The sequence below is a fragment of the Manihot esculenta genome, chromosome 7, assembly GCF_001659605.2.
Source record: "Manihot esculenta cultivar AM560-2 chromosome 7, M.esculenta_v8, whole genome shotgun sequence".
NCBI lineage: Eukaryota > Viridiplantae > Streptophyta > Magnoliopsida > Malpighiales > Euphorbiaceae > Manihot > Manihot esculenta.
The window spans coordinates 9,010,816-9,037,916 of NC_035167.2; the positions used below are offsets into that span (position 1 = coordinate 9,010,816).

The 27,101-nt window shown below is 30.5% G+C and overlaps 4 protein-coding genes across 4 annotated transcripts; 3 read left to right on the forward strand and 1 right to left on the reverse strand.

The window, feature by feature from the left end:
* The first annotated feature begins 245 nt into the window (after positions 1 to 245).
* LOC122724108 (transcription factor bHLH84-like) lies at positions 246 to 1,907 on the forward strand. The gene has a single exon (XM_043958667.1). The coding sequence runs from the start codon at positions 998 to 1,000 to the stop codon at positions 1,568 to 1,570; it is 573 nt and encodes a 190-aa protein (XP_043814602.1). The 5' UTR covers positions 246 to 997; the 3' UTR covers positions 1,571 to 1,907.
* Positions 1,647 to 2,404, forward strand: LOC110618953 (transcription factor RSL2; the record flags this gene model as incomplete). Its single annotated transcript, XM_021762219.2, has 4 exons — positions 1,647 to 1,907; positions 2,019 to 2,084; positions 2,169 to 2,234; positions 2,333 to 2,404. Coding segments are annotated over 4 exons (465 nt in total), but the record flags the coding sequence as incomplete, so codon positions are not given.
* A 650-nt stretch (positions 2,405 to 3,054) lies between these two features.
* Positions 3,055 to 12,706, reverse strand: LOC110619504 (vacuolar-sorting receptor 3). The gene is made up of 12 exons (XM_021763007.2): positions 12,031 to 12,706; positions 9,335 to 10,027; positions 9,164 to 9,252; positions 8,944 to 9,013; positions 8,760 to 8,843; positions 8,130 to 8,206; positions 7,942 to 8,023; positions 7,359 to 7,441; positions 7,212 to 7,278; positions 4,483 to 4,611; positions 4,292 to 4,401; positions 3,055 to 3,484 (listed from the first exon to the last, which is right to left on the reverse strand). Exons 1-12 carry the CDS (start codon positions 12,341 to 12,343, stop codon positions 3,386 to 3,388), a joined length of 1,896 nt encoding a protein of 631 aa, XP_021618699.1. The 5' UTR covers positions 12,344 to 12,706; the 3' UTR covers positions 3,055 to 3,385.
* Positions 12,707 to 24,826: 12,120 nt separating this feature from the next.
* Positions 24,827 to 25,599, forward strand: LOC110618955. The gene is made up of 2 exons (XM_021762220.1): positions 24,827 to 24,949; positions 25,036 to 25,599. Exons 1-2 carry the CDS (start codon positions 24,827 to 24,829, stop codon positions 25,597 to 25,599), a joined length of 687 nt encoding a protein of 228 aa, XP_021617912.1.
* Positions 25,600 to 27,101: the final 1,502 nt, after the last annotated feature.

A 27,101-nucleotide genomic window follows, 5' to 3' on the forward strand; every position in this document is an offset into this window, starting at 1 on the left:
TTTAATTTTTATAATTGATAAAATATTTTGTATTAATCAATTCACTTAAATGAAATAAAATTAACCTAATACACCGCTAAATAATTTTAACATTTACAGTACCAAAGGCTGAGCAAGAAATCTTTTGATGCATTTGTTTCAATGATCAATGCACTATCACAGATAAAAACGAGATTCACAGTCCTTACAGGACAGATTCTAATCGAGTACTTCAAGGAACACTTGGTGGGTTTTGAAGAAGAAGCAGCAGCAGTAGCCGACAAAAGTATCCAGTAACTGATTCATTGTCTGGTTCCAGACAGTTCATGAGAATGTCAAAACGAGTAGTTCTCATCTCTCTCCACGATCATCAGCCGTCCTCTCTACTTGATATGTCACCTTCATTCCCGTTTACCACAATTTCTTTAAGCAAATATTCAACCAAGAACACCTCCCACGTCTCTCTATTGCCAGGTGTTATTCTCTTTCATCTTCCTTCACCAAATCTCTCACTTCTCTCAGCCTCTCCTCCTCCTGCCTGAAATAATTGACCAGTTTTGATCCTAACTGTCTGCATAATTGAACTCAGTTTAAGTCCTTTTTTTTATTCTTGCACTCATTCTTTTGGTCATGTGTCTTTTAGTTAAGTCCAAGGTACGTGTTTAAGCCTGCTGATATGGAATTCTGATTAATATTTTAGCTCCATGATTGATTGCTTCAGCTTAATTAGCCCTGTTGATGAGTTGTACTTGGCCCCATTACGGACTTGTCTGAATTGGTTACAAAGAATTAAGACAACTTCTTGTACTAATAATTGCCAATATTGAGATTTAGATATTGTTGCAGAAGCTTGAGTCAATGGTTTCTAGACATTCTGAGTTCTTGTTGGGTATAAATACATCTCATTTGCCCTCTTGTCCTTTCAAGCGTCGAGTTTTTCGAGCTTCTTCTAACAGCTTAACATCAAATAAACACTCCCTAATAGGCTAGCCAAGAACAGAAATTAACAGGAACATCAATGGAGCCTATTGGGGTTGCTCTGGAAGGAGAATGGAGCTCTCTTAGTGGAATGTACACAAGCGAGGAGGCTGATTTCTTGGAACAATTGCTTGGTAATAATGATTCAAGTTCCAGCTTGGGAGTTCTATCTTCTTTCTGGTCTAGCCAAAAATCAGAAATGAACATGGCAGGAGGCAATGGAGGTTTAGTTGATACTAATTTCTACAATTTTTCACAAGGGAGTAGTAGTTATAGTGGTGGAAGCAGTTCTCAGAGCTACTACTTCAGTGATTCTCATCCAGTCTCCATCGCTATGGATTTTTGTGTTGGAGATGTGACAAATACTGCCTCGTATCTCGTCGAAGGCGATGACTGTTCGAATCGAGAAATGAGGAATGGCAATGTGGAAGAGTCTGGTGGAAACCAGCAGCCTGCAGCTGCTGATCTACCTGTTAACTGTTTGCTGCCCAAGAAAGAACATGAGATGCTGGCTCCAGAAACATCAACAGAAGATAAAAGCAACAGCCCGTCTGAGATCTCTAAGAAAAGGTCGCGAAGGGCAGGAGATGTGAGTACAAGAAACAGAATTTAGCATTGTATTTTTTAATAGAATGTGTAGGAATTAGTTTCTAGAGCATGTTCTAATGGTGATTTTTACAATGTAGGTTCAAAAGAACAAGAGGAATGTAAGGTCTAAGAAGAGCAAGAACTTTGTCTCTAGCAACAGCAATGATGAAGAGACTAATGCAGGCTTTAATGGGCCAGCCTCAAGCAGCTACTGCTCGGAGGATGACTCGAATGCATCCCATGAACAGAATGGAGGAGCTAGTTCAAGTTTGAGCTCCAAAGGGACTTCAATCCTCAACTCAAATGGCAGAACAAGAGCCAGTAGAGGGGCAGCAACTGATCCCCAGAGCCTCTATGCAAGGGTAAGCTACCTCTCTTAGTCCTACAGCTCATTGATTCGATAATGGTAATGATTCAGTGATCATCTAGGCCAGTTAATATAACAGTAACTGATGAATCTTTGTTTCTTACAGAAAAGAAGAGAGAGAATAAATGAGAGGCTGAGAATTCTACAGAACCTGGTGCCTAATGGAACAAAGGTAATTAAACCATCAGCAAATGTCAATGGTTTTTGAAATTCTTAACTTAGAAAAATTTACAAGATTGAATCTTTAAAATTGCAGGTTGATATTAGTACAATGCTAGAAGAAGCAGTTCATTATGTGAAGTTCTTGCAGCTTCAAATTAAGGTAAGAACAAAGAGGATCTTTCTCTACATGAACATTGTCATTTGTTGAATATTTCTGACACAAAATTTTCATTTTTGTTGTTTTTTTGAATTCTGTAGCTGCTAAGCTCTGATGATCTGTGGATGTATGCCCCCATTGCTTATAATGGAATGGACATTGGCTTGACTTGAAGCTCAGCACACCAAGATGATGGTTGAAATTAAAAAGAGAGTGGTGATTTGGGTTTTATTAAAAAATGTAAAAAAAATATTTCTGGAGAAGAAAGAGTATAAAAAAAAATTATAGGAATGAGGGAGGAGAGAGAAAGTGACATGTGGCGCTTGTAAAATAGGATAGACTTCTTTTTTAAAGAAAAAATAAATTTTATTGGCAGTATGTCGGGTGACAAGTTTCGTAGTTATAAAAGAAATTAATAAATTAATAAATTATTATCATTTTCATTATTTTAATTTATTTTTATTTAAAATTTAAATTTTACATAATAGTAAAATAAAGTAATATGGGCTTTTTAAAAAAATTAACAAAATAATATAATAAATTAATGCTTTAAGATATTAAATTAAATTAACTTTTTTAAAAGCAATTATTAATTGAAAAAACAAAAAAATTATAATTAAAATATTTAAGTTAAAATAAATTATCATGAAAATTTAAGAGAATTAAATTATTATATTATTAATTTTTTTTTTAAAAAAAATTTAGTTCTTTTGAATTCTTTTAACTGTTATAACCGACTGCTGCATGTTCCGTGAAATAAACCATTGGCAAAGCTATACTTTCAACACAATCGTTGATCATCCGTACAAGATACACCCTCGGCCACAGAAAAACAAAAAATTGGATCATTCTGTCCAGAAGCCGTTAATGAATTACATAATCACCATATAAATTAAGTGGCTAAATTTAGGGATGAGAATGAAAATAAAAAATATTACAGCCACATCCCTATCAATCTGCCTCAAATCCAATCTCTACTTCAACTGTTATGCATGTTACTGTTCCAGTAGACAGGACATCTAATCTGCACCTTTCTTTTATTGTCTATATACGTTACAGATATAAAATTCAGCCTCAACTTTTACTCCAAAAAGGAAAAGAGTAAGGTATGAACCACATGAATCCTTAAAGATCATTAATGGAGCTTGTCATTTTCAGGCATGTGCGTTGTTCACATGACTTGGAACTTCTGCGTGACTGTCCAGTGGCATGTATTGAGCCATGATAGCTCTGATTTCAGAATCCATGTAAGACTGCAAAACCAACAAAGAATGTCAAGACTGGAACTTTTGTGTTACAAGATACAGTATAGATATTCCTTTTTTCGATAAAACAGTACAGCCTGGTTGTGGTTTTCGAATACGACTAAACCCAAAAACACAAGTTTCAGGCCAAGAAACCATATTGATTGGAGTTGCTGTCACAGATATAGCTGATCATATGCAGCTCCAACAACAGGCATAACTATTATACTGCATTCATTAGGTCGACTTTTTTTTCTCCGAAACTATATTGGAAGTCTATAGGTTAATAAATAATAGTGTCCAACTTGGTCAGCATTAAAAGTAAATGCTACAATACTACTAGTCCTAGTAATGTGGCAACATAGGTAGCTTCAATAAAAAGGAATCTTGGAAGGGAGATCAGTAATCAGGTGAGAGTATCGTCATCCAACCTTTTTTGCATTAAGAGGCTGCACTTAGGCCTTCGCCTCACAACATCCTGGTTGCAAATTCATGACTTGTCATTGATGAGTAACCAATTGTCTTTTCTCCAGATTTTTACCTCAGATATTTCACGGATGACTGACAATCAATCCAGTTTCCATAGGCCAAATGGACCTACTTTTTCCTTATGCTGCTTCTAAACATATCATAGCACTAAACCTCATGACTACATTATTATAACTCGTAAGTAGCAATCATTAAGGTGAAATTTAAATTATACCATCATTAATTTATAAGTCTTAAAATAATGTATGTGCAGCTTAAGAGAGAGAAACACAACCAAAAATAGAAAAAGAAATGAATATTAAGGGAAAAAAAAAGCACTATGCTTACCCTCAGTCTATATTTGTAGATGAGGTATCCTCCAGCAGTAGCCATTCCCAAGCCTATCAAAATGACCCAGAAAGCAGCCCATGCTGACCGTACTTCAGTGTGTAGCTTGCCTGACATTAAACAAAGTGCTAATAAGCACAGTAGTATTTATGTTTCTAGAAGGACTAGTTAGAGTTATGGTCTGAACGCACTTATGCAGGCATCATGGTCTCTAATGTAAAGAAGATCTCCACTGCAAGTGCAATCGTAGCTACCCCAAGTATTTTTGCAGCTGCATTCACTGCACTGACAGGCTTTCTTCTCTTTGCATTCATCAATATCTGCATAGTCAATAAGAAGTGACAATAATATTTTTAATCAAGACAGTTGACAATCTTGCTGTTTCTCTTTGATATGATTGCAACTGCAATTCAGGTGGACAAAATTGTCTTGACAAAACACAAGCTCACTATTCAAAGCATTCTAAAACAAATTGATGCAATTGGAGCATCCTGATTGTCCAAAAATATTTAGGTTTTTCAAATTGAAACAATGGCCTTGTACTGAAAATTTTTGCTTTATGGCTATAAAAATACTGCTGACTGGGCAATTGGGGCTTTTTGCAAAATTAGGGGTGGGAGAAAACTTATTTGTGGATTTAGGGTTGGAGATAAATTATTTGCGGATTTGGGGTTGGACTGCCACGTGGCAGTCAAAAAGAAAACTTGCCGCCTGTTTAACAGGCGCCAGGGCCTGGCGCCATTTAAAATGGCGCCAGGCATTATTTTTTTTTTTTAAGAATGGCCTGGCGCCACTTAGAGTGGCGCCAGGCCATTCTTTTCTTTTTTTTATTTTTTTTTATAAAATTATAAAATAATATTATTATATAATTAAAAATTACTCATATTATTTAACAATAATATTATATATTATTTAAAATATTATAATTATATTAATTAATTAATATATGAGTGTATAAATATTTAAAATTATAAAAATTAAATTTATTTTTATTAGACTCGTACAGAATAATATTAATATCCTAATATTTTAGAGAATTATGAAATATACCATTCTAAGTGGCGCCAGGCCATTATTTATTTTATTTATTTTTTATTTATTAAAATATTATAATTATATTAATTAATTAATATATGAGTGTATAAATATTTAAAATTATAAAAATTAAATTTATTTTTATTGAATTGCTATTATCCAGTCGTAAATAATAATATTAATGTCCTAATATTTTAGAGAGTTATGAAATATATTATTATATAATTTGATAACTGCCGGATTTTTCTCACTCTAAGGGAAATTAAACCCGAAAAAGTGAAATAGGTCTAAGGTCTCAGAAACCCACTTTATTTAGCCGGTCCAGCATATTCGGTCCTGATCCAGACACGGGACAGATCGAGTTGCCTGCGAGTTTGGATCCAGCACGAGGAGTCCAGCCTTGTGATGTGACTTGAAGGACAGCAAACCCAGTCAATTCGCAGCTCTGCTCGCATGCGCGCTGAAGAAATTAAATAACCGTCTGACGTGAAAAGAGTCTTGACATTTCCGTACTAACAATCTAAGTAGTTTCGGTTGTAATTAAATAATATTAGATATTTTTATAATAATAATTTTTTTTATAATTTTAATATATTAATATTGAATAAATTTTATTATTAATTTTTAAATAAAAAATTACTGTAATTTATAATTTCATAATTATAAAATTAATATTATACTGCAATTAGATATATAAAAACAATTCGATTGTAATTAGATATATAAAAATAATTTAATAATGTTATATGTATTTATTTAATGATAAAAATTTTTATTATTTTAATAAATTAATACAATAATATTATTATTAAATAATATCAGTAATTTTTTAATTATATAATAATATTATTTTATAATTTTATAAAAAATAAAAAAAAAATAAAAAAAAATAAAGAATGGCTTGGCGCCACTCTAAGTGGCGCCAGGCCATTCTTACAAAAAAAAAAATAATGCCTGGCGCTATTTAAAATGGCGCCAGGCCCTGGCGCCGGTTAAACAAGCGGCAGGTTTTCTTTTCGGCTGCCACCTGGCAGTCCAACCCCAAATCCGCAAATAATTTATCTTCAACCCTAAATCCACAAATAAATTTTCTCCCGCCCCTAATTTTGCAAAAAGCCCGGGCAATTGAACAACTAAATGTCTCTAAAGTTACTGCGAGTGAACTGTACATTTGGGCCGAGAATCACTGAAGCTTACAGGATCTTGTGCAAGTCAAAAAGGACCAGTTTGAAATTCCAAGAACCCACTAATGAAGTATCAGAAGAGAATTAATTTAGGAACTACAACCATTGTAGACTTAGGAAGTTTAGAGTTTTATTATTATTAGATTTACCATTATTTTCTTAATTTAAATTTGCTTAGGATTTTTAATTAGAAAGATAAGGATGCATGGTTCTAATGTAATTAAGGTTACAAAACTCCACACACAGGACTAGATTCTTTTATTTATTAGCTCTGATTATTATGATTATTATTGATAACTAAATAAACTTATCGAGAATTTTCTCTTCATTTGTAATCTTCTACTCTTAATTTCTTACTGTTCTACTACATTCCTCGTCCTAGGACCTAGGTGTAGTACCATCCTATTAACCAAAAACTACCATAAGGGCAAAAACATCCTCACTGGGAAGGGAAATAACATCAGGCATAAATTCCCGAATAGTTGGAGGACAGAGAACTCTTATTGCATCCTCTTGAAGAATAAAACAATAAAACACACTCCTTTTGTATGCCCAAAATTTATTCCGTCACAACATAGAGCGACTTGTTTTGTCAAGACATATGACCCAGAGTCAAACACCATACTCATGTACCTTGAATTATTCGTTCAGAATCCTAGTCAAAGTAATTGCATAAGGAGTATGAATGTTCAATCTCTTACCTTCACAACTTTGCACACCATCACCTTTAAACCCAGCAGGGCACTGGCATTTACCACCATCATTATCCTGTTTATTAGGATAGTCAGAATCTGCAAATGAATTTATGTACTGGATAATAAAATTAGAAAAAGTAATTGAACACTAACCGAACAAGCAGAGAAGGTGTGTCCATTTTGAGATTCATGCCAACAGCCTCCATTATTTATCTTGCACCTCCCTGGTCCACTCACTGTGAAATGCAACATAGTTTATTTGGATATAACACTAATATATGATCGTCACTCACCTATGATTCACTTACTTTTTCTCTTTTTTTTTTAACTGCTTACGAACATTACAAAGTTTTATTATACATTTAGACAATAGTACTCGGTGCTTATTTGAAGCAAAAAAAAAAAGAAAAAGTCATAGTAAAATATCTACAAGGGAAAAAGGAAAATGAGCAACATGAATGAATGAACGTGTCTCTAAATTTCCAATTGCCCACTTGAAAATTAAAATTTAGAACTAACAGAAAAGAGAACATGAAATTAGGAACAAAAAAAAAATGATTCTAATGACTAAACAAGGTCGAGAAGTTTTGTCCATTCACATTTAGTTTCACTAGGATTTAACAGCCCCACTGACAACCCAAAAAATTCAATAGTATATGTGCATCTTCAATTGGAAAGATCCTATAAACATGCATCATAAATCTGCACTAATAAAAACAAGAAGCATTAAGATAACCTTCACAATGGCTGTAACCATCTCCTCTGAAATGAACACCATCAACCAAGGGGCATTCACATACTCTCCCACGAAATGTATCCTGAACAAATAAACACCACTGTCAATTAGATAGTATAGACAAACACAGAACCCAATATCCAGAAAAAAGCACAGAGATAACTATGGTAGCAAGTTTTTATACTCACCTTGCAAGCTGTAATGTTGGCTGTTTTATCTTGCCAACAACCCCCATTATTGTTCAAGCACTCATTTGTCTCAACATCTGCTCAGATTCACAATAAAGAATAGCAAGTCACATAAGAAAATAATAATAATAATAATAAAGAATAGCAAGTCACATAAGACTGCGACTACCCAACATTAGTTGCATAAAAGCACTGTGCTAGAGTTGTGACTATACGTCATCACCCGACCATACCTTTTTACACTTAGAGCATGTTCAGCATTGCTGTTGCTAATAGCAAATTTTACCAAAATATTTGAAGGGATTCTCTTTGATAAATGGACAATAAATTTCAAAGTGATTTTCATATGCCAAAAGCTGATTTTTAAAGAAAGATTGTATTTGAAACTTTTGCAAATAGCTATTGGATTGCATCAATAAACTTCCGCATATAGCTGTTCATTCTCTGATTCAAATACTTGTTGTGCATATTCGGTAGCTATTTTAAATAGAAAAGCCAAACAAGCCCCCCCTATTGAGCACTCTCAAGACTGAACCTCCTCTATATGAGCTAATAAGTTTTCACAAAAATGAGTCTTATAATTGCACCATAGTGATGTTAATTTTCACCAAACAGCATAAGAAAACTTACCACCGCTCAAACAAATAGCAGGCTCAGTGGTTTCTTCAAAACCAGCACATATAGCTTTTAGAACAGCACCTTTCCCCAACCTTCCTGCAAGCACATGTATTTGGTAATTGGATAATAATTATTATTATTATTATCATTATTATTATTATTTTCATTTAAGAAACATAGGCACACAGTAACAGACCTCTATATTGTCGATTGTTGACAACAAGAGTGGGCAATATGGTTACATCACCCCTTGATCCTTTCCCAACCTATATAAAGATCCTTGTCAAGCAGCTATGCATGGTTGAAATTAATATCTGAAGGTCCAAAATTATGCAGAGTGGCAACAAGAGTACAAACATATTGAAGACAAAAGTATTGAAACTTGTAAAGCAAAAGTATATAAACTAGACAATTACCTGGGCATCTTGCTCTTCTCTCAAAACAGGATTATCAGAATCAGCACTTGGATCTCCCATACACTTATCAACTTTTTTAACATCAAGCCCTATGCACATATTAGATCAATTAAAAGAAATCAACAATTATGGGCACTATTTCATTTCAAAGATACAATGAAGATAATTTACCAAGGGTTCTGATGACACCATCAGCACATTTCTTGTTGTACTTCTTCTCCTTCATAGGACATCTGATTTGAAAATCTGTCACATAGTCCCACCAAATCCAAGGTCTTCTGCTCTCATTTGCAACTCTAAAAACACAGAGTTGCCTTAGATTTTCAAGAACAACATCTTTCCCCTCATAACCTGTGCTGAAATCCTGTTCAGGATCAGGAGCACAATATCTTCCATGATTTATGCACTGGGACTTGCACTGTCTGCTCAAGGTAAATGCCTGGGGACAGTACCAAGTTATATAATGAGGTGTGAACTGGGTGTAACCACCTTTCTCAAGTATCTGGGCTGGACCCCTAAAATCCTTCAGGAATTGTATCAACATATCACATTTTACCCCACATTCATCATTGCTGTTGGTCCATAGCTCATACTCTACACGATCATCAGGGTGTGGAACAGATTCTCTCCAATCAAGATTCACGTTTACCATATCACCGCTGGTTATTGCTTTCTTTAATGTTTCACCAAAGGTTTTCTCAACAAGTGCAGATGGTATTGTTATGTTCTCAATATATTTTGCAGATGAGCCATTCTCTTCAGGTGAATCCATTGTTATCAATGGCTCCTCAATGTCATCTGCAACAAGGGCTGCAGAAGCCCCAGCCTTCTGGGCATTCCAAACTTTCAAAGCAAAGAAGCAGTCTGAAAAGCACCAAAATCACTCATTAGTAAATTAGCAGAATGTCTGCACTTTAAAACTCAGTAGGAACTTCATTTTGTAAGGATTCACGCGAGTAAAAATCCACTCAATCCAGCTCTGTTCGCCACAAGTGTGTGTCTGTGTGTGTGCAGAATCTCTTTGCTCATTCTGAAACAATAATCTGTGTAGAAGTAGATTCACAACTCATATTTGTAGGAATTATAACATTGACATGTACAGAAGCAAATAACCTACTACAGAAAGGTTCAGGCTCCCAATTCCCAAATATAATCTCTCACGGTCTCTAGACACTAGTCAAACCAAACTTTAAAATAATGGGAGTCAAGCAAGGAACTTGAGTTAGATAGTGACAACTCATTCACCTATGATTTCATTCTTCACTCAAAAGACTACTTATCATAGTTCAGCACATCGCTTATTTTGACATAGGTAGATACCACAAACTGCAATAGAGAATGACAATTCTATTACAGCAATTCAACATAAAGCACTGAAATAAGAGGATCACCATCACGCATAAATGAAAGCTAAGAATAGAAAATCTTTAAATGCTTGAAGAGAAAATTAGCTTTTACCCTAGTGGACAACCAAACATGAATCTTTCTCGGAATTGTATAGCTTGTTCAAGAGAGCCACAAATATCCTATATTGCCTACCTCAACCAAGTAAAATGAGATGCAGCACATTTATCAACTTGATGAAAAAGCTCAAACAGGTGGTTGCAAATTGCATTCAAGAACAAAAAAAAATCTCAATTATACCAATCAAATGCATTTATCTCATGCAAGCCACAAAAATGGAAATTAGAACAACCATTACAATAATACACATGAATTCATATTTTACTCATATGCTAAAGCAACAGTATCCAGGACAATCAAATTTAAGATCAAATCACATTACTGGTAATGCTTAATCGACCAAATGAAAACTACTATAATCTCCCACCTCAAACAATGGATTTTAACACTAGTGGGAAAATTGACCATAAGAACAGTTTAAAAGAAAAACCTTAAAAATATTAGCATAGGAAGCAAATAAAAAGGAAAAAGAATCAGAAGGATATAATCATATAACTAAATAATTAATCATCAATTGACTACTGTGTCAAGACATCAAGTCAACTGCACCAACTTTCAAATGAGGAAATTCCAATCAACCTAAAAAGTTTTATTCCACAAAATAAATTCCTCATAGATCAAAAGTCAAAACTATAAAGAAGCTGAACCTTGACCAACAGCACAGGAAATCAATCTAAAGATTTAAAGTCAATAGATAACCACCAATATCATAAACAATGACAAAGAAAATACAAGATGCAGACAAATAATTTAATTTAGTTAACAAGCATCTAAGACCTCAAAACCCTTATCATCTATCAATCCAAAAAGATCATCAACTTTAAATATTAGTCTTATAAGGGTGGCATTAACTATAAATTAGAAGACGAACCCATATTATGAATCAGATTGAACAAAACAATAATAAAAGTACCATCTGATCAGCGGAAAGAGAAAAAACAGAGGAAATTACTTCAATTTAACCACCCCCCAAAAAAACCAAAAAAAAATAATTCTTCATCAAGCTCATCAACAATGCCCCATGACTATTTTCTCACTCACCCAAAAAAAAAAATAATAATAATAACAACAATGATATACTTTAAATCTCGCCAAAAATTATATATCAAATAAACCGAGCTAAATATACGTGCTCAACCAATAAGTATAAATATAAACAAAAACTCAGGATCAAAACTCCAAATACACAAACACACACAATTGAGTCACGCCTACAGATCACTAAAACGGGATTAAAAACAAGCAAATTCATTCAAATTTGCAAAACGAAATCCAGCAAATAACAAAATCAAACCACATACCCCGTAAGAACTCATTTAAAAGAATCGAATTGGTCATTTTTTTAATTAAAAAAAATTATTGAGTCAAATGTACAAAAACAATCAAATTAACAAAGGGAGTACCTCCACGATCGAGCAAGACGAAAATCGGTAAAGCTCCAGGCTTAGACTTGAAAGAAATCCCAAAATAATCAAACTCCTTACAACCCTTTCTGTTTTCTTTAGGGTAAATCACAACCCCTGCCATTCTACCCCCATATTGCGGTATCCCAAAATTCCCTATTGCACTATCATATGTCCCCTTAATTGTGTCCGGCGATGTCACCCTCAAGTTGTTGCTTTCCACCACAAATCTCGCTAGAGAATTAGGAATCATCAAATACACAAATAAAAGACCTAGACAGAGTCTAAAACCTGGTCTTCTTCTGAGCTCCATCTCGTCCCAAAACAATTTCTCAAAAGAACGATAAAAATTTTCTGGGTTTTGCTTTTTCAGATCAATCGATTGAGCTAAACAAATAAAAATGATTTTCTGGAAGCATACAACAAAATTTACAAAAAAAAATAAAATCAAGAGGTCATTTCTGTTGTTAGCTTATGTTTAGGTGTTTTGGGGAACAGAATCCAAGAAATGGGGTAGTTTTCTTGTTGATTGGAAGAAATCTTGCATGCCAGATTTATCGTGGAATATGGGTAAATGAGTATTGGTTCTGTTTCTTCGTTTTGAGCTGCGTGAAGCATGCTCGTCAGTCTTCTCCCTGTTTTTGTTCTTGCTTTCGCTATTTCAGTTCCACAGAGACACAAGGCAATGCATATAAAGAGCAAAAATAAATTAATAATAATAAATAATCACTCCAAAAAAAAAAATCATGAAATGACCATATTGTCCCATTATTACAACACACTTCCAAATTTAGATAAATTAAAAACAATATTATCTTCTTTTAAGCAAAAAAAAAAAAAAAAAAAAAAAGAAAAATCTATATCACATTAATTGAATTAACAAAAGGAAGAATTCCTTTAAAAAAAATTTTCCTTTGTATAATCAAAATTCTTTTTTTGAAAAGACACAGTAAATATTAACAATTTTAATAATATTATAAAAATATTAATTTTTAATTTTAATAAAAGCTAATGAAAAAAAATTATTATTTAATATTTTTCATCCACAAAAATACACTTATTTCTATTTTTCACCTAGATTATGAAAAGTTAGTTAATATTATCAAAGTAATGAATTTTGTTTAAATTTTTTAATATACTCTCTGTCCATATTATTGTACAAAATTAAAAATTTAAGTAATTTATATTATTAAATTATTTTTAAAATAAAAATATTATTTTATGTATATTAAATAAAATATGTTAAAAATTAATAAATAAATTATTATTACTATTATAAAAAAATGAATATAATTTAAAATCAATTTGCGAATGAATAAAAAATAAAAAAATATATATATAAAAATATATATATAATTGATGTGGTTAATATTAGTGATGACGCATTTGGAATGTGACTATACTATGATGGATCGATTAGAACTTGTGAGAAAGAAAATATGAGTCGATGGTGTGTTTATGACAATTATTTCGACGCTCAAATAAAAATAGAAAAAATATAATAAATTATTTAGACTTTTAGTATTAAAAAATATTATATTTTTATTTATGTGATTTATATTTTTTTATATCGTAAGAGAAAAAGATAAATATGATTTTTTTTTTTTTGATAATTTAGTGATGATATGATCGTTTGTTTGATATAGGATATCATCAGATGAAAATTTTATGATCATAAGTGTAATAAAAATATATAAAATTATGCCAGATAACAATAATTTTACTTGGAAAGTTGTTTTGTTAAGAGAGAGAGCAAATTTTTGAAAATGATCCATAAGTAATCCTAACCTGTAGTGACACTTATGAAATATCAATAATTATAACACTAAGAAAATTAAAAAAAAAATTGAATATAAAATGTATTCAAAAAATAATGTGTAAATTACTAAAATACATAAAGCTAATCCCAAAATGTTATATTTATTGAATTTGAATATCATATGGTGGATCCAATGGACGAGTAAGATTTGATATTTCGTGTGTATGTAAGACAGTGTTATATGAAATTAAAACCTAAAAAGAATAATATTTTTCTTAATGAAGAAGGCTAGTGGCAAAATGGTAATTAAGGGGAGTAGAAAATTTCAGTTATGTACCCAAAGTACTTGGTAGTACCCCCAAAATAGTCAACACCGGTTGTCCTTTGACAGCCACTTGGCTTTCAAACCTCCACTATCATCGAAGAAATTATTTATTTATTTATTTTTTATTTTTTTAAAAACAAATTATAAATCAAACAAAATCACGTGCGAATTGCTTCAATAAATTTTACTAATTTTATATTCACTCCGTCGAATAATTTATTCATTTTAATTTTTTACAGATATTTAAAAAGTAATTTTTTTATTAATTTTTTAATTATATCTATTTTAAAATATTAAATTTTATTAAATGATAATAATAAATATTTTCATAATTATAATAAATTGTTTTAGAGATAAAATAAATAGTTTATTTATAAATTTGTATATTTAATTTATAAGCATATTTATTATAAAAATAATTAAAAAAAGTGTAAGTTATATTTTTATTACATTGTAATTTTAAATTTTTAATAAAAATAACACAATAATTTAATTGGTCAAATAAAATATTTATATAAGCATTAAAATAAAAAATTAAGAGACCAACTTATTTCTATATTTATAAATTTGTTATACTGTTATCAACAAAGAGATTATTTGACTAGTTTATAAGTTAAGCTCAATATTAATATATCTAACTTAAAATCTAAAATATAAATTAAAAAATTAAAATAAAATCAAAAATAAAATAATTATACAAAGAGTTTGATGGCTCTAACCGGAAAGTAAAACTATGTTAATGAATAAACAATTAGATTAATTTATTGTCTCATTCAAAATAATATTGGAATCAATCTCAATGTACACATCCCTCCTATTATAATTTCAATGCTTTCTCTTAGCCTGAGCAGGGATGGACCCATGTTGGGGTCAAGGAGGCCATGAGTTCCCTGAAATTTTGAAATTTTTTTAGAAATATTAAGTATAATTTCACATTAATATTCTAAAAACTTAAAATTTTTTTTCTTTATTTTTTTCTCATTTTCACGGCAGCCCTCAATTTCTCATTTTCTTTCATCTCAATTTTTATCCAATAAATTTCATTTTAATTTATAAATTTTATTTTTTCAAATCCACTATCCATTATCCATCTTCCTCTCTTATTGACAGTGAGTTATTTTCTTATTTTATTTTTTTACATTATTTTTTGTTGTTAAGAATTAATTTATATTTTTTATTTATTTCATTATATTATTAATTTATTATTATTTATTTCACTTAATTATTAATACTATTATTATGGATAGTAATTTAGTCTATATAAAATTTAAAAAATTGTGTAAATTTTAAATATTATTTTTATAGATAATAATTTAATCTAATCAAAATTAGTAAAATAGTATAAATTTTAAATAATATTTTTATGGGTAATAATTTAATCTAATCAAAATTAAAATTTTTTTATAAATATTAAATATTATTTTTATGGATAATAATTTAGTATAATAAAAATTAAAAAAATTATGTAAATATTAAATATAGTTTTTATGGATAATAGTTTATGTCTAATTAAAATTGGAAAAATTAAATGAATTTTAAATTATTTTTAATGGGTAATAGTTTAAATTTTGGTCAAATATGATTTGATGGGTGAATTAATAAAATATTATTTTAAAAAAATAATTTTTAACAATATGTTGAATTAAATTATTAATGTATTTAAATTGTGTGTATTATTATAGGGATAAAATAATTTTTTAAAAGAATATCAACAAATGCATCGTTATCATCATCGGTGAATCAATCTATTCAATTAACTTCACCTAAGTAAGTAACTGTTGAGAATTGTGAAGTTGATATTGAAAACATTTCATCTGATCAAGGATTTCGACCTAACATAATGAGGTATTCTCCTGATGTTAGAAATCAGGTACGCAGAACTTACATACTAAAAAGTCTGTGTTAACTATGCAGTCATAAATTTCCTGAAAGAGTAAATGGAAATCAAAATAGAAGATTTATTGTGTATTAGTTTGATGAATTTGGGAATTGGTTAGAATATAGTATAACTAAAAATGTTGCATATTATTTAGCTATTTTACTCTGTCATGATATGCTGATATGCAGCTTCAAGAACTTAATAATCGTTTTGATAAAGTGAATATAAATTTGCTTTTATGTATGGCATGTCTTGATCTTAAAAACTCATTCTCTACCTTTGATATGAGCAAATTGATTGAACTTGCAAAATTTTATCAATGTGAATTTTCTACGGTTACTCTACTTGGACTTTAATCTCAAATTGAGAATTTTATCTTTAATATGCATATGGACAATAAGTTTTTTGATGTGAAAGGAATTAAAGTTCTTGCTAAAAATATGGTAAACTACAAGAAAGCATATCATAATTCCTTTAATGTATACATTGGTTAAATTAGTATTATTCTTACCGTCAGTTAAATGGACATTTTATGCAATGCATATTATCAAAAATTGACTCCGCAATAAAATGGAAAATGATTTATTAAACGATTATTTGGTAACTTATATCGAAAGAGATGTATTTATAAATATTGATAATGAAGATATTATGAATAGATTTATTTACTTATCAACTTTTTATAATGTATTTTTTTAATGTATATTATTTTTTAATTATTTATTTAATTTGGATTCCTCACCAAAATTTCTAGATCCATCCCTACTACTTATAAGCAAACTCAGAAAAATTCTCTATTGAAATGTGAAAATAAAAAAATAAAAGAATTTGCAGCTCAAATTAAGTACTCAAAGATGGCATTTTAATAAAATTTTCATTAAACATAATTAATGCAATAAGTTATTTACCCTTTATCTTTTTTAACTTTTTTATTTATAAGTCAATAGAGACATATGAGTTATTATAGCAATTACTGCTCTTATTTGTTATGATATTATATGTTTATTTATGTAGTTTTTTTTTATTTTAAAAGAAAAATATATTAGTTATTGGTAAATTTAAGTGACTTTCGGTCAAAATTAAATTAATTTAAAATTAAATTAAATTCATTATTTTATTTTTAAATTAAAATAATATTTTTTTGTTTAAATTTCAAAAAAACTATCTTTAAATCTAATTAAAATATAAATTAAATCAATTTTTAGAATAAAAAATTATGTAATTTAATTTCAATATTAATAAATTAAAATTGATACGTAGCTATTCTAAGTGAATGTCATTATCTTGCAGAAAAATTATTGTGAAATTCCTGAATTTTAGCAAAATTAATTAGTCAGTCTTTATAATTCTTCAGACTAATTAAAATATTTTTTATTATTTTAAAATATAACTATTTGGTATTTTTATTGAAAATAATTGAGAGATTCTATCGATTATTGAGTAAAAAGTCATAATACCCTTCTTAATTGAGAAACTTAACTCACTTAATAAATTTCTAAGTAAAAAGCCATAATACCCTTCTTAATTGAGAAATTTAACTCACTCAATAAATTTCTAACCCACATTTGTCTGTGAAACCATTCTATCATTGTCACTTGCATACTCATCTTCAATATTCTCACCACCAATATATTGAATGAAAGGATGAGAGCTTTGACTCTTTCCTAAACTTTGTTGTATGCAACGCAGGAAATTAAATCCTCCTTCATGCTTTTCTTTTTTTTGTTGATTTTGATTTGATTCCATTAAAAGACTCAAAGAAGTTGCGGAGAGTTAACATTGCTTCGGCTAAAGAATTCTCAATTGGTGCTAGCATTAAATGAGATCTTTCTCTGTTTTTAGTTCTGGTTAGCAGATTATCCTCTTCAAGGTTGTCTCTTGTGCTTAGTTAATCTCTTTTATGACTTTTTTTGTCGAGAAAGGAGATTGAAGATCGTAAAAAAATAGAGAACAAAATTAGTTATCTAAACAAATATGATACTGAAATTAAATAACATAAGGGAAACATTAGATAGTTAAAAAATATAGCTCATGGAAACTAACAATATAAATTTAAAAACTAACAATTTTATTTAGAAATTGTGGCATGACATATTTCACTACAGAAATAATGACTCGACGCCTTTTAAATAGACATTATAAAGAAACTAGTAAAATATCAATAATATAAGTAAGAAAATATTATCATTACACTAAACATGCCTCGGCTAAACAATAGACAAAGAAATAGACCTAAAATATCTAAATAAAAATTAGCTAACAAAGATCAAATCAAACTAATGTTAGACATGTGCTAATTTTGAATGAATCTTCAACACACCCCCTTGATTCAAAATTGTACACTCCAAGCTGATTTCTGCTTCTTGAATATTACACCTTTCAAACCATGAAATAGGATTAAAGATATTATAATAATCTACTCTTTATTGTCGTGAATAATCCTTCACCACGAGTTGAGCTTTCCATTTTTGAATGCTACCATCTGGTTAAAACTTTATTCAAAAGACCTATTTAACTCCAATGGCTTTCTTTTCTTTAAAAAGATACACCAATTCCCAAATTTTATTCCTTTGAATTGCTATAATTTTATCTTTCATAACATTGCGCTGCTTTTCTTTCTCCACTGCTTCTTCACAAGTTATTGGATCAACTACAAACTATACATGTAAAGTCTCATATATTTCAGCTATTGATTTGAATTTTTTTGGAAGAGTTTCATATTCATATGAAGATGAGCTTTCTGAAATTGGAGAAATAGCTTGTTATATTTGAAAAGGTGGAGTAGCTTGTTGTATTTCAACAGGTAGAGAAGTAGCTTGCCGTATTTCAACTAGACTTTCAATCTGTACATTGTCTGAATTTTTTTGCCAAGGTCAATTTGCCTCTTCATTAAAAATACATTCAAATGTTTATAACTTAAATGCCACAATATGGACTCACAATTTTTTTTGAGAACAAAAGCATGATTTTCATCACTAAAGACTTCAAGAGAAAACAACTTATTTTTTTGACATAGAGACATTGATAATAATCTCATATGACTTTTTATCCCTAATCACACATTATTCATTATCAAATAATATAAAATATCTACTACCCATGAGTTTCCTAATACTAAACAAATTTTGTATTAAACTTAGAATAAAACAGACATTGTATAAAAGCTTCACAATATCATGACTATTTTTAATTGTTCCGGTGCCTTTGCTTTCAACTTACATCTTGTCATTACTCTTATCGTTACCTTGTATGACTCATCAAGCTCCTTAAATAACGACTTTATGTCAATCGTGTGATTAAAGTATCCACTATCTAAAAACTAGATATCACCTGAGTTATTTTGATGTCTTGATAAGCCATGAATAACTTTACCTTCTCTTCCTTTTCTACATAATTAGCTTGTTGTTTTCATTTTCAGCAATATGCTTTTACATGCCCATATTTTATTTTTATAATAATAGCATTGAATAATGCTCCTATTAGTTTCTTGTTTCTTTACTTTTTTACTCGTGATGCTTATTTCTTTGTCCATTACCTCTACCATAGTCACCTTTGCCATGGCCTCTTCTACCTCGGTATCCTCCTTTTCCACATCCTTTACCATGAAAGGTAGATCTTTATTCTTTTTATTTGATCTGTACAATTTCACTTCAGGAGATTACAAGGATCCCATTAATTCATCAAATGAGTATGTAACCAAGTTTTTAGACTCTTCAATGACTGCTACAACATAATCATACTTTGAAGTTAAGCTCCTCAACACTTTTGCAATAACACTTTGATCCAAAATTTCTTCTCTACAGAATCTCATTTGATTAACAATTACAACTACTCTTAAAAGAAAATATTACATTGTCTCTCTCACTCTTCATTTGTAAGGTTTCAAAATCACAACAAATTAAAGGACTAAAGTTTAATCGTGATTACCTTAGAAGAGTCTTGGTACTGTCTGTAAGGTCATCCAAGCATGTTTAGCAGTGGTTGATATTGCAATTTTTGAAAAAATTACTCCTGCACAACTTGTTGAATAAAGAATAATGCTTTGGAATCCTTCTTAATTTCTTTCAACCTAACCTCTTCATCTGATTCAAGATATCATTTCTCAACCAAATCTCACAAATCTTGAGACTTAAACAGAGTTCTCATCTTGACACTCCATAATTTATAGTTTTCAGCTTTAAAAAACAGGAATTAATGGTTGGGAAATACTCATAACATTATCATTTGATGTCATGAGTTTATACCCAATGTTTTGAACGAATTAGGCTCTAATAACACTATTGTTGGGGAAAGGGGATCGAGGATTATAGAAAATAGAAGATAAAATTAGTTATCTAAATAAAATGATACTAAAATTAGATAACGTAAGGAAACAAACTAGATAGCTGAAAAGTATAGCTCACGAAAACTAGTAATATGGATTTAAAAACTAATGATTTTATTCAGAAAATTACAATATGTCGTACTTCACTATAAACTTAATGACTCAATGCCTTTTAAATAGGCATTACAAAAAAAAAAGTTAAATATCAATAATAAAAATGAAAAGATAAGGAAAGAGAGCATATATTTTTAGCAGAAGGACATGCACGGTTTGTGGTACTACATCTTGCTACATCTCTTCAAGCATTACGATGGACATTTAGCCCATTTCATTCCAAGTTTTTAATTAATTAATTTTTTTATTTTCTATATCTATTTAATTATTCTATGATAATTTTGAAATCTAGAAAAAGAATAAGAGATTGATTTGTATTATTGTGTGAAGATTGTGAAAAGAAAAGTAGATTTTGAATACTTAGTAATACTGAAGAGAGTTAGTGCCCAATAAGTATTGACAAAATGTTTAAAAGGGTATTTTGTGTTTCATTGAGGGATATGATAGGTTATTTTTAGAATTTATAATTACCATCTCTCCTTCGAATGATCGATTTCCCTTGACTAACGAAATACATAACAGAAGGACTAACTAATTATATTTTAAAATAATGGAGGACATTTTAATTGGTTTTAATAATTATAAGGACTTATTAGTTAATTTTACTGAAATATAAAGATTCTATAATAATTTTCCCTTATATTATATTTTTAGGTTACATTATTTCTAACACATATTTTGATGTTATTACCAATATTTACTTCAATCATATACTGAATCAACTATACAATTAATTGTAATGATTTAAATAATTAGAAGTTTACTTGTTTTAAGAAAAAAAATATATATGTTTACACTCCTAAAATTTATCAAAAAAATCTCACAACATCCTAAAATTTAAAACATCCCATTACACAATTAAACTATTTAAAATGAAATTAAGATGGCATCGGAATCTCAATTAATAGGTAATACAAATATTTTAATAGTATTTTTAGACTAATATGAATTCAAAGAGAATAGTTTTTTAGCATAAAAAATATAGAATGTGTTAAGTTAAAATTTATACTTTGTGTATAATTATTATTATTACGTTATTCACTATAACTAATTTGAGTTTTATGAATATATCTCAATATGTTTGTAATTCATACGACTTTATATTAAGATTTTAAAGTCATTTTAATTATACTTTTCAATAATTCAAGTATATAATAGGGTGTTTTAAAATTTAGAGTGCCAAAATAGTCTTTTTTTTTTTTTTAATTTAGAGTGCCAAAATAGCCTTTTTCTTTTTAAATAAAATTTAGGAGTGTAAATACATATTTGATAAAAAAAAAAAACCTACATAAAGAAATACTTATCTTTTTAAAAAATAAATAAATTACTAAAATTCAAATCAAAATTAAAAAAAATTACCGTTTAACTTAGCCAAATAAAACACTAATAATTTAGTCAAATTGAAAAAAAAAAACAAATTATGCTTTTCACATAATACTCTTAAAAAAAAAAAACTCTCTCTCACTCTCTTAACAAATAATACTCAATTTAAAAAAAAAACTCTCTCACATAATACTCAAATTGACATGTCAAGAGAAATTTTTTTTTTCTAATTTAATTATTATACGCCAATTGGACAACTGATTTCTTATAAAAAAAGCTGTGTGGACTACTATATATGATGTAGTATAATCTTTCTAATTTCAAATTCAATTTTAGATGCAATTCCTTCACCTTTTAATGAATTAGATTAATGCCTTAAAATTGAAAGTTTTAGATTAGATCACGAAAGAGTTTAAAAAATTTGAATTTTACCATCATTAGATCTTTTAATTATTACTACACTACAATAAGCATTAAAATTAGTAGTAAAAAATTTTATATCAAAATTATTTGTAACAACATTAATTTTGCTGTTAATTCTAATGTTTGTTATGGTGCTAGTATTTTGAATGTGCATTACACGTAATCTATATTCATTACATATAGTTATAATTTATTTTTTTTTATATATTTTTATTATAATAATAATAATTATTATTATTATCCTTACAAAATTAACACATATATTAATTTAAATACTACATGCATACGACATTACCCTCAATTTGGCGACCTATTGAAAGGGGTTTGTGTTAAGGAGTTTGTCTATTAATAGACATATTTTTTTAATTCTTTCATCAAGTTGAATTGGATCGTGTGATTAAGAGTGGACGATAGACTTTTGATCAACATATTTTGCTTCTTAAGGAACTACAACCTAATGATCAGTCTAATCTGTTAGATCTGAGATTGAATTTTGAATATATGTCTATGATTTGCCCATTGAATTTATGACAGAGAAAATGGGTGTTGTTATAAAACTAGCTTGATAGCTTGTTTAAATAAGTACTAGCTTGATAGCTTATTTAAATAAGTTGTGAGAATGGAAAAATTATAAGATTTTTTAAGTGTTTATATTGTGGAAAATTTTAACTTAAACATTAAGTATTTTGAAGGGACATTTTGGAAGGATTTTAAAATTGATAAATTATATTATAAATTAAAGACTTGGCACTTGGACACGTAACATGTGGTTAATTGAGACAAAAATATCAAATTCATATTCTTCCTTAAACTTAACACAGAATTGTTGTATGTGATTTTCTTAATTTTGTTGTATTTAAAGGAGTATTGCCACAATTCTACAACAAATATAGTGAAGGCAATTAACTCTTGAAAGAAAGTATGTCTTAAAGCCGATTTATACACCCACCGATCTAATAGGTGTTGCCATTGGAAATTATGTTGGCTCGTTTATTGAATTGGATGCTAACAATTTTACAGTAGGTTTTTGTGCCTATACGCATATCAGAATAAAATTGGACATGCGTAAGCCACTTCAACAGCGAATGAAGGTGCACAGGCTAGGGAATGATAGTTTTTGGGTGACTTTTAAGTATGAAAAACTGCCTCAATTTTGCTTTTATTATGACATTCTTGGTCACTCTTATCGCTTCTGCATTTCTTTGTTTAACACATAAGGTTGGTCGACAAAACTTTCCTTTTGGTGCTTGATTGTGTGCTTCGACTAGGCAATAGTAAGGTATTGGTGACCGCTGGTTACGTACATATATTAGGGCCTCAAATTTTCCATTGCACCCAACTTCACTTTGAATACTGATAGTGGACGCCGAAGCTGTTATACTGATAACAACCCACATCATACAATTGCTACATCTAAGGGTCATGCAAGTACATCCCTTCCTAGATCTGTTAGTTACGTCATCTTTAGTTTTGCATGATCCTTCCACTCTTGAATATGCATTTGGTATCTGAATATGAAGATTGTTAGAATTGAGAGTTTTTTTAATGAAGGTTCCAGAATATTTAGTAAATTAATTAAGTATAGATGTAGTTAATTCTAGAGAACCTTAGTTGTGTCTTATCAAGCCACTCTTTTGTTGACAAGTGTAAAAACTATAATTTTGCCACTTAGAATTTTCTGGAACCCTTGTAATATCTCTGTAAATGTATATGTAAAGCAAAAAGATGTTCTGATGATGATGTATGTAAGTGTGCTTTGAAATATAAGAGAAAAGAGTTTTCTTCCAGCAGCTGTGAGTCTATTTTCTTTCATGTCTATGTTGTCTTCCTTTCTACTTCTTTAATGTCAGTTTATGTTTGATCTGTTTAACTCCAATAACAGTATCAGAGCCCTTCTTCCTACGGGTCATGTATTTTCTGTTTGAGTTATTAAGTCTTCCTCTGTTTTCTTTTTAATTTCGGTGGTCTCTCAAAATGTCAGCAAGCATTTCCTCCATTTCAGCTCCTATTTTTACAGGAGAAAATTTTGATTTCTAGGCTATCAAAATGACAGCATTCTTGAAGGCTCATGATCTATGGGAGGTTGTTTCTACAGGTAGAGAACCTGCTCCATTGCCCGCAGATCCTACATTAGCGCAAATCAAGTATCATAATGATGAGAGTTCCAAAAAATTTAAAGCCTTGACATTCATCCATCAATCTGTTTCAGATGCAATTTTTCCAAGAATTTTGGGAGCTCAAATAAGCAAGGAGGCATGGGACAATCGAGAGATGAGTTCCAAGGAAGTGAAAGAGTTAGATCAGTCGAACTTCTAACTCTAAAGAGAGAATTTGAGATGTTGAGGATGAAGGAAGGAGAAACCATAAAGCACTATTCCTCAAAGCTAATAGAGTTGGTGAATCAAATGAGACTTTATGGTGCTCAATTTCCTGATAGCCAGGTTGTTGAGAAGATTCTGATTAGTCTTCTGAAGAAATTTGAGTAAAAAATTTCTGCAATTGAGGAATCATGTAATCTCAAGACTCTTATAGTTACTGAACTCATTAGCAAGCTTCAAGCTTAGGAACAGAGATGCTCCATGAGGAATCAAGAAATCAGTGAATCTGCATTTCAAGTGAAGCAAAAGGGGAAACCAACTCCAAGCAAAAATGGGAAGAAATTCAAGAGCAAATCAGTTGAGAATTCAAGAGAAGATGCAAGAAAAGGCTAGTTCCCTCCATGTAGCATCTGCAAAAGGACAAATCACTTGGGGAAAGATTGTTGGCATAAAGGTAAACCGGTGTTACAATGTTGGTATTGTAAAAAGCATGGCCATATTGAAAAATTCTGCAAAGCAAAGCAAAAAAAGGAATAGCAGGAGAAGCAGCAATCAACCCAACATGCTAACTCTGTTGAAAATCAACAACAAGAAGCTGAAGAGCATTTGTTTATGGCCTCTCATCATTCTTCTTCCTTTTTAAACAGCTCTTGCACATGGTTTATTGACAGTGGTTGCACTGTACACATGGCCAAAGATGCTGATTTGTTCTCTTCTCTAGATTCATCTATCAAAACAAAAGTTAAGTTGGCAAATGGCCAACTAGTGCAAGCTGAAGGCAAGGGGACTGTATCAATATACTCCAAGTCAGGTACAAAGTTTATTTCTGATGTGTTACTTGTTCCTGGCTTGAATCAGAACTTGTTGAGTGTTGCCCAATTATTGAGAAAAAATTATTCTATCTTTTTCAAAGATGAATCTTGCATTATCTATGATTCTACTGGTGCTGAGATTACTAAAGTCACCATGATTGATAATTGCTTTCCATTTGATATAACTAATGCATCTCATCATGTATATAATGCTGCTGATGTTGATGTGAAGTTATGGCATAAGATATTTGGCCACTTTAATTTAAATGCCTTAAAATCTCTCTTCAATTGATTTAGTCAAAGACATGCTTGAGATCCATCTAAATGATGATGTGTGCCAAGCTTGCCAACTTGGAAAGATGCATAGATAATCTTTTCCTGTAAATCAAGCTGTTAAAGCTGAAAAAAAGCCGGAGCTTGTCCACACTGATGTTTGTGGCCCTATGTCAGTTCCCTCAATGAGTGGGAACAAGTATTTTATTTTATTTATTGATGATTTTTCGAGGATGACATGGGTCTATTTTCTAGGTGCCAAATCTCAAGCATTTTCTGTATTCAAGAAATTTAAAACTCTAACAGAAAACCAATGTGACATGAAAATTAAGACCTTGAGGTCAGATAATGGCATGGAGTATAATTCTTCAAAGTTTGAGAAGTTCTGTGAATCAGCTAGTATTCAATATCAATTGACTGTGAGCTATACACCTCAACAAAATGGTGTCTCTAAGAGGAGAAACAGAACTATTGTTGAAATGGCAATGTGTATGTTGGTTGAGAAGAACTTACCAAAGCACTTATGGGCAGAAGTAGTATAGCTGTTTATCTCTTAAACAGGCTTCCCACTAAGTCTATTAAAGGAATGACTCCATATGAAGCTTGGTTTGGTTGGAAACCATCTGTTAAACACCTCAAAGTATTTGGCTCTCCTTGTTATGTTCATGTTCCTGATGTAAAGAGATCTAAGCTAGATGATAAAGCTACAGTGGGAATTTTCCTTGGATATGCTACAAATTCCAAGGGTTATAGAATTCTTGAACCAAAATCTAATAAGATAATGGTTGCAAGGGATGTGGTGGTGAATGAGCAAGCTTTTTGGAATTGGAATAAGAAAGAGGTTGAGATGCCTTCAAATGATTCTATTGCAAGAAGATCGCAAGAAGATGCAATTTCAAAATTGCTTGCTTCCTATGATGATGGAAGTGATTCTGAACTTGGTTCTCCTAATGTAAAAACCAAGTCAATTGCTGAAATTTATGAAAAATGTAATATGGTGAATATGGAGCCATCTAATTATCAAGAGGCAAGCAAGTTTTCTGAATGGCAACAAGCTATGAAAGATGAAATGGCTATGATTGAGAAAAATAAAATGTGGGAACTCATTGCCAAACCAAAGGAAAAGCATGTCATTGGAGTAAAGTGGGTATTTAGAACTGTAATACCCGGCTAGACTCCGGTATCAGAATTCCTACCGTCCGGTGGAATCTCGGATGTCGGAAGCCTCTAGTAGGGTAGAAACATGTTTTCATAAAATGTTTTAAGGTATTTCATGGTTTTAAGTATGAAAATTTAATGAGTTTTGCATGAAAAGTCTTTGGAGGAAAACCTAGGTTCGGCCGCCGAAAGTCAAGTTCGGCCGCCGAACATGCATGTGTTTTGGAGGCACGTTAGGCCCCCGAAAGCATGAGTGAGGGAAGTCCAGGTTCGACTGCCGAAAGTCAAGTTCGGCCGCCGAACATGGCATGCATGCGAAGGCACTTTCGGCCCCCGAACGTGGCCTGGCCAGCCACCTATAAA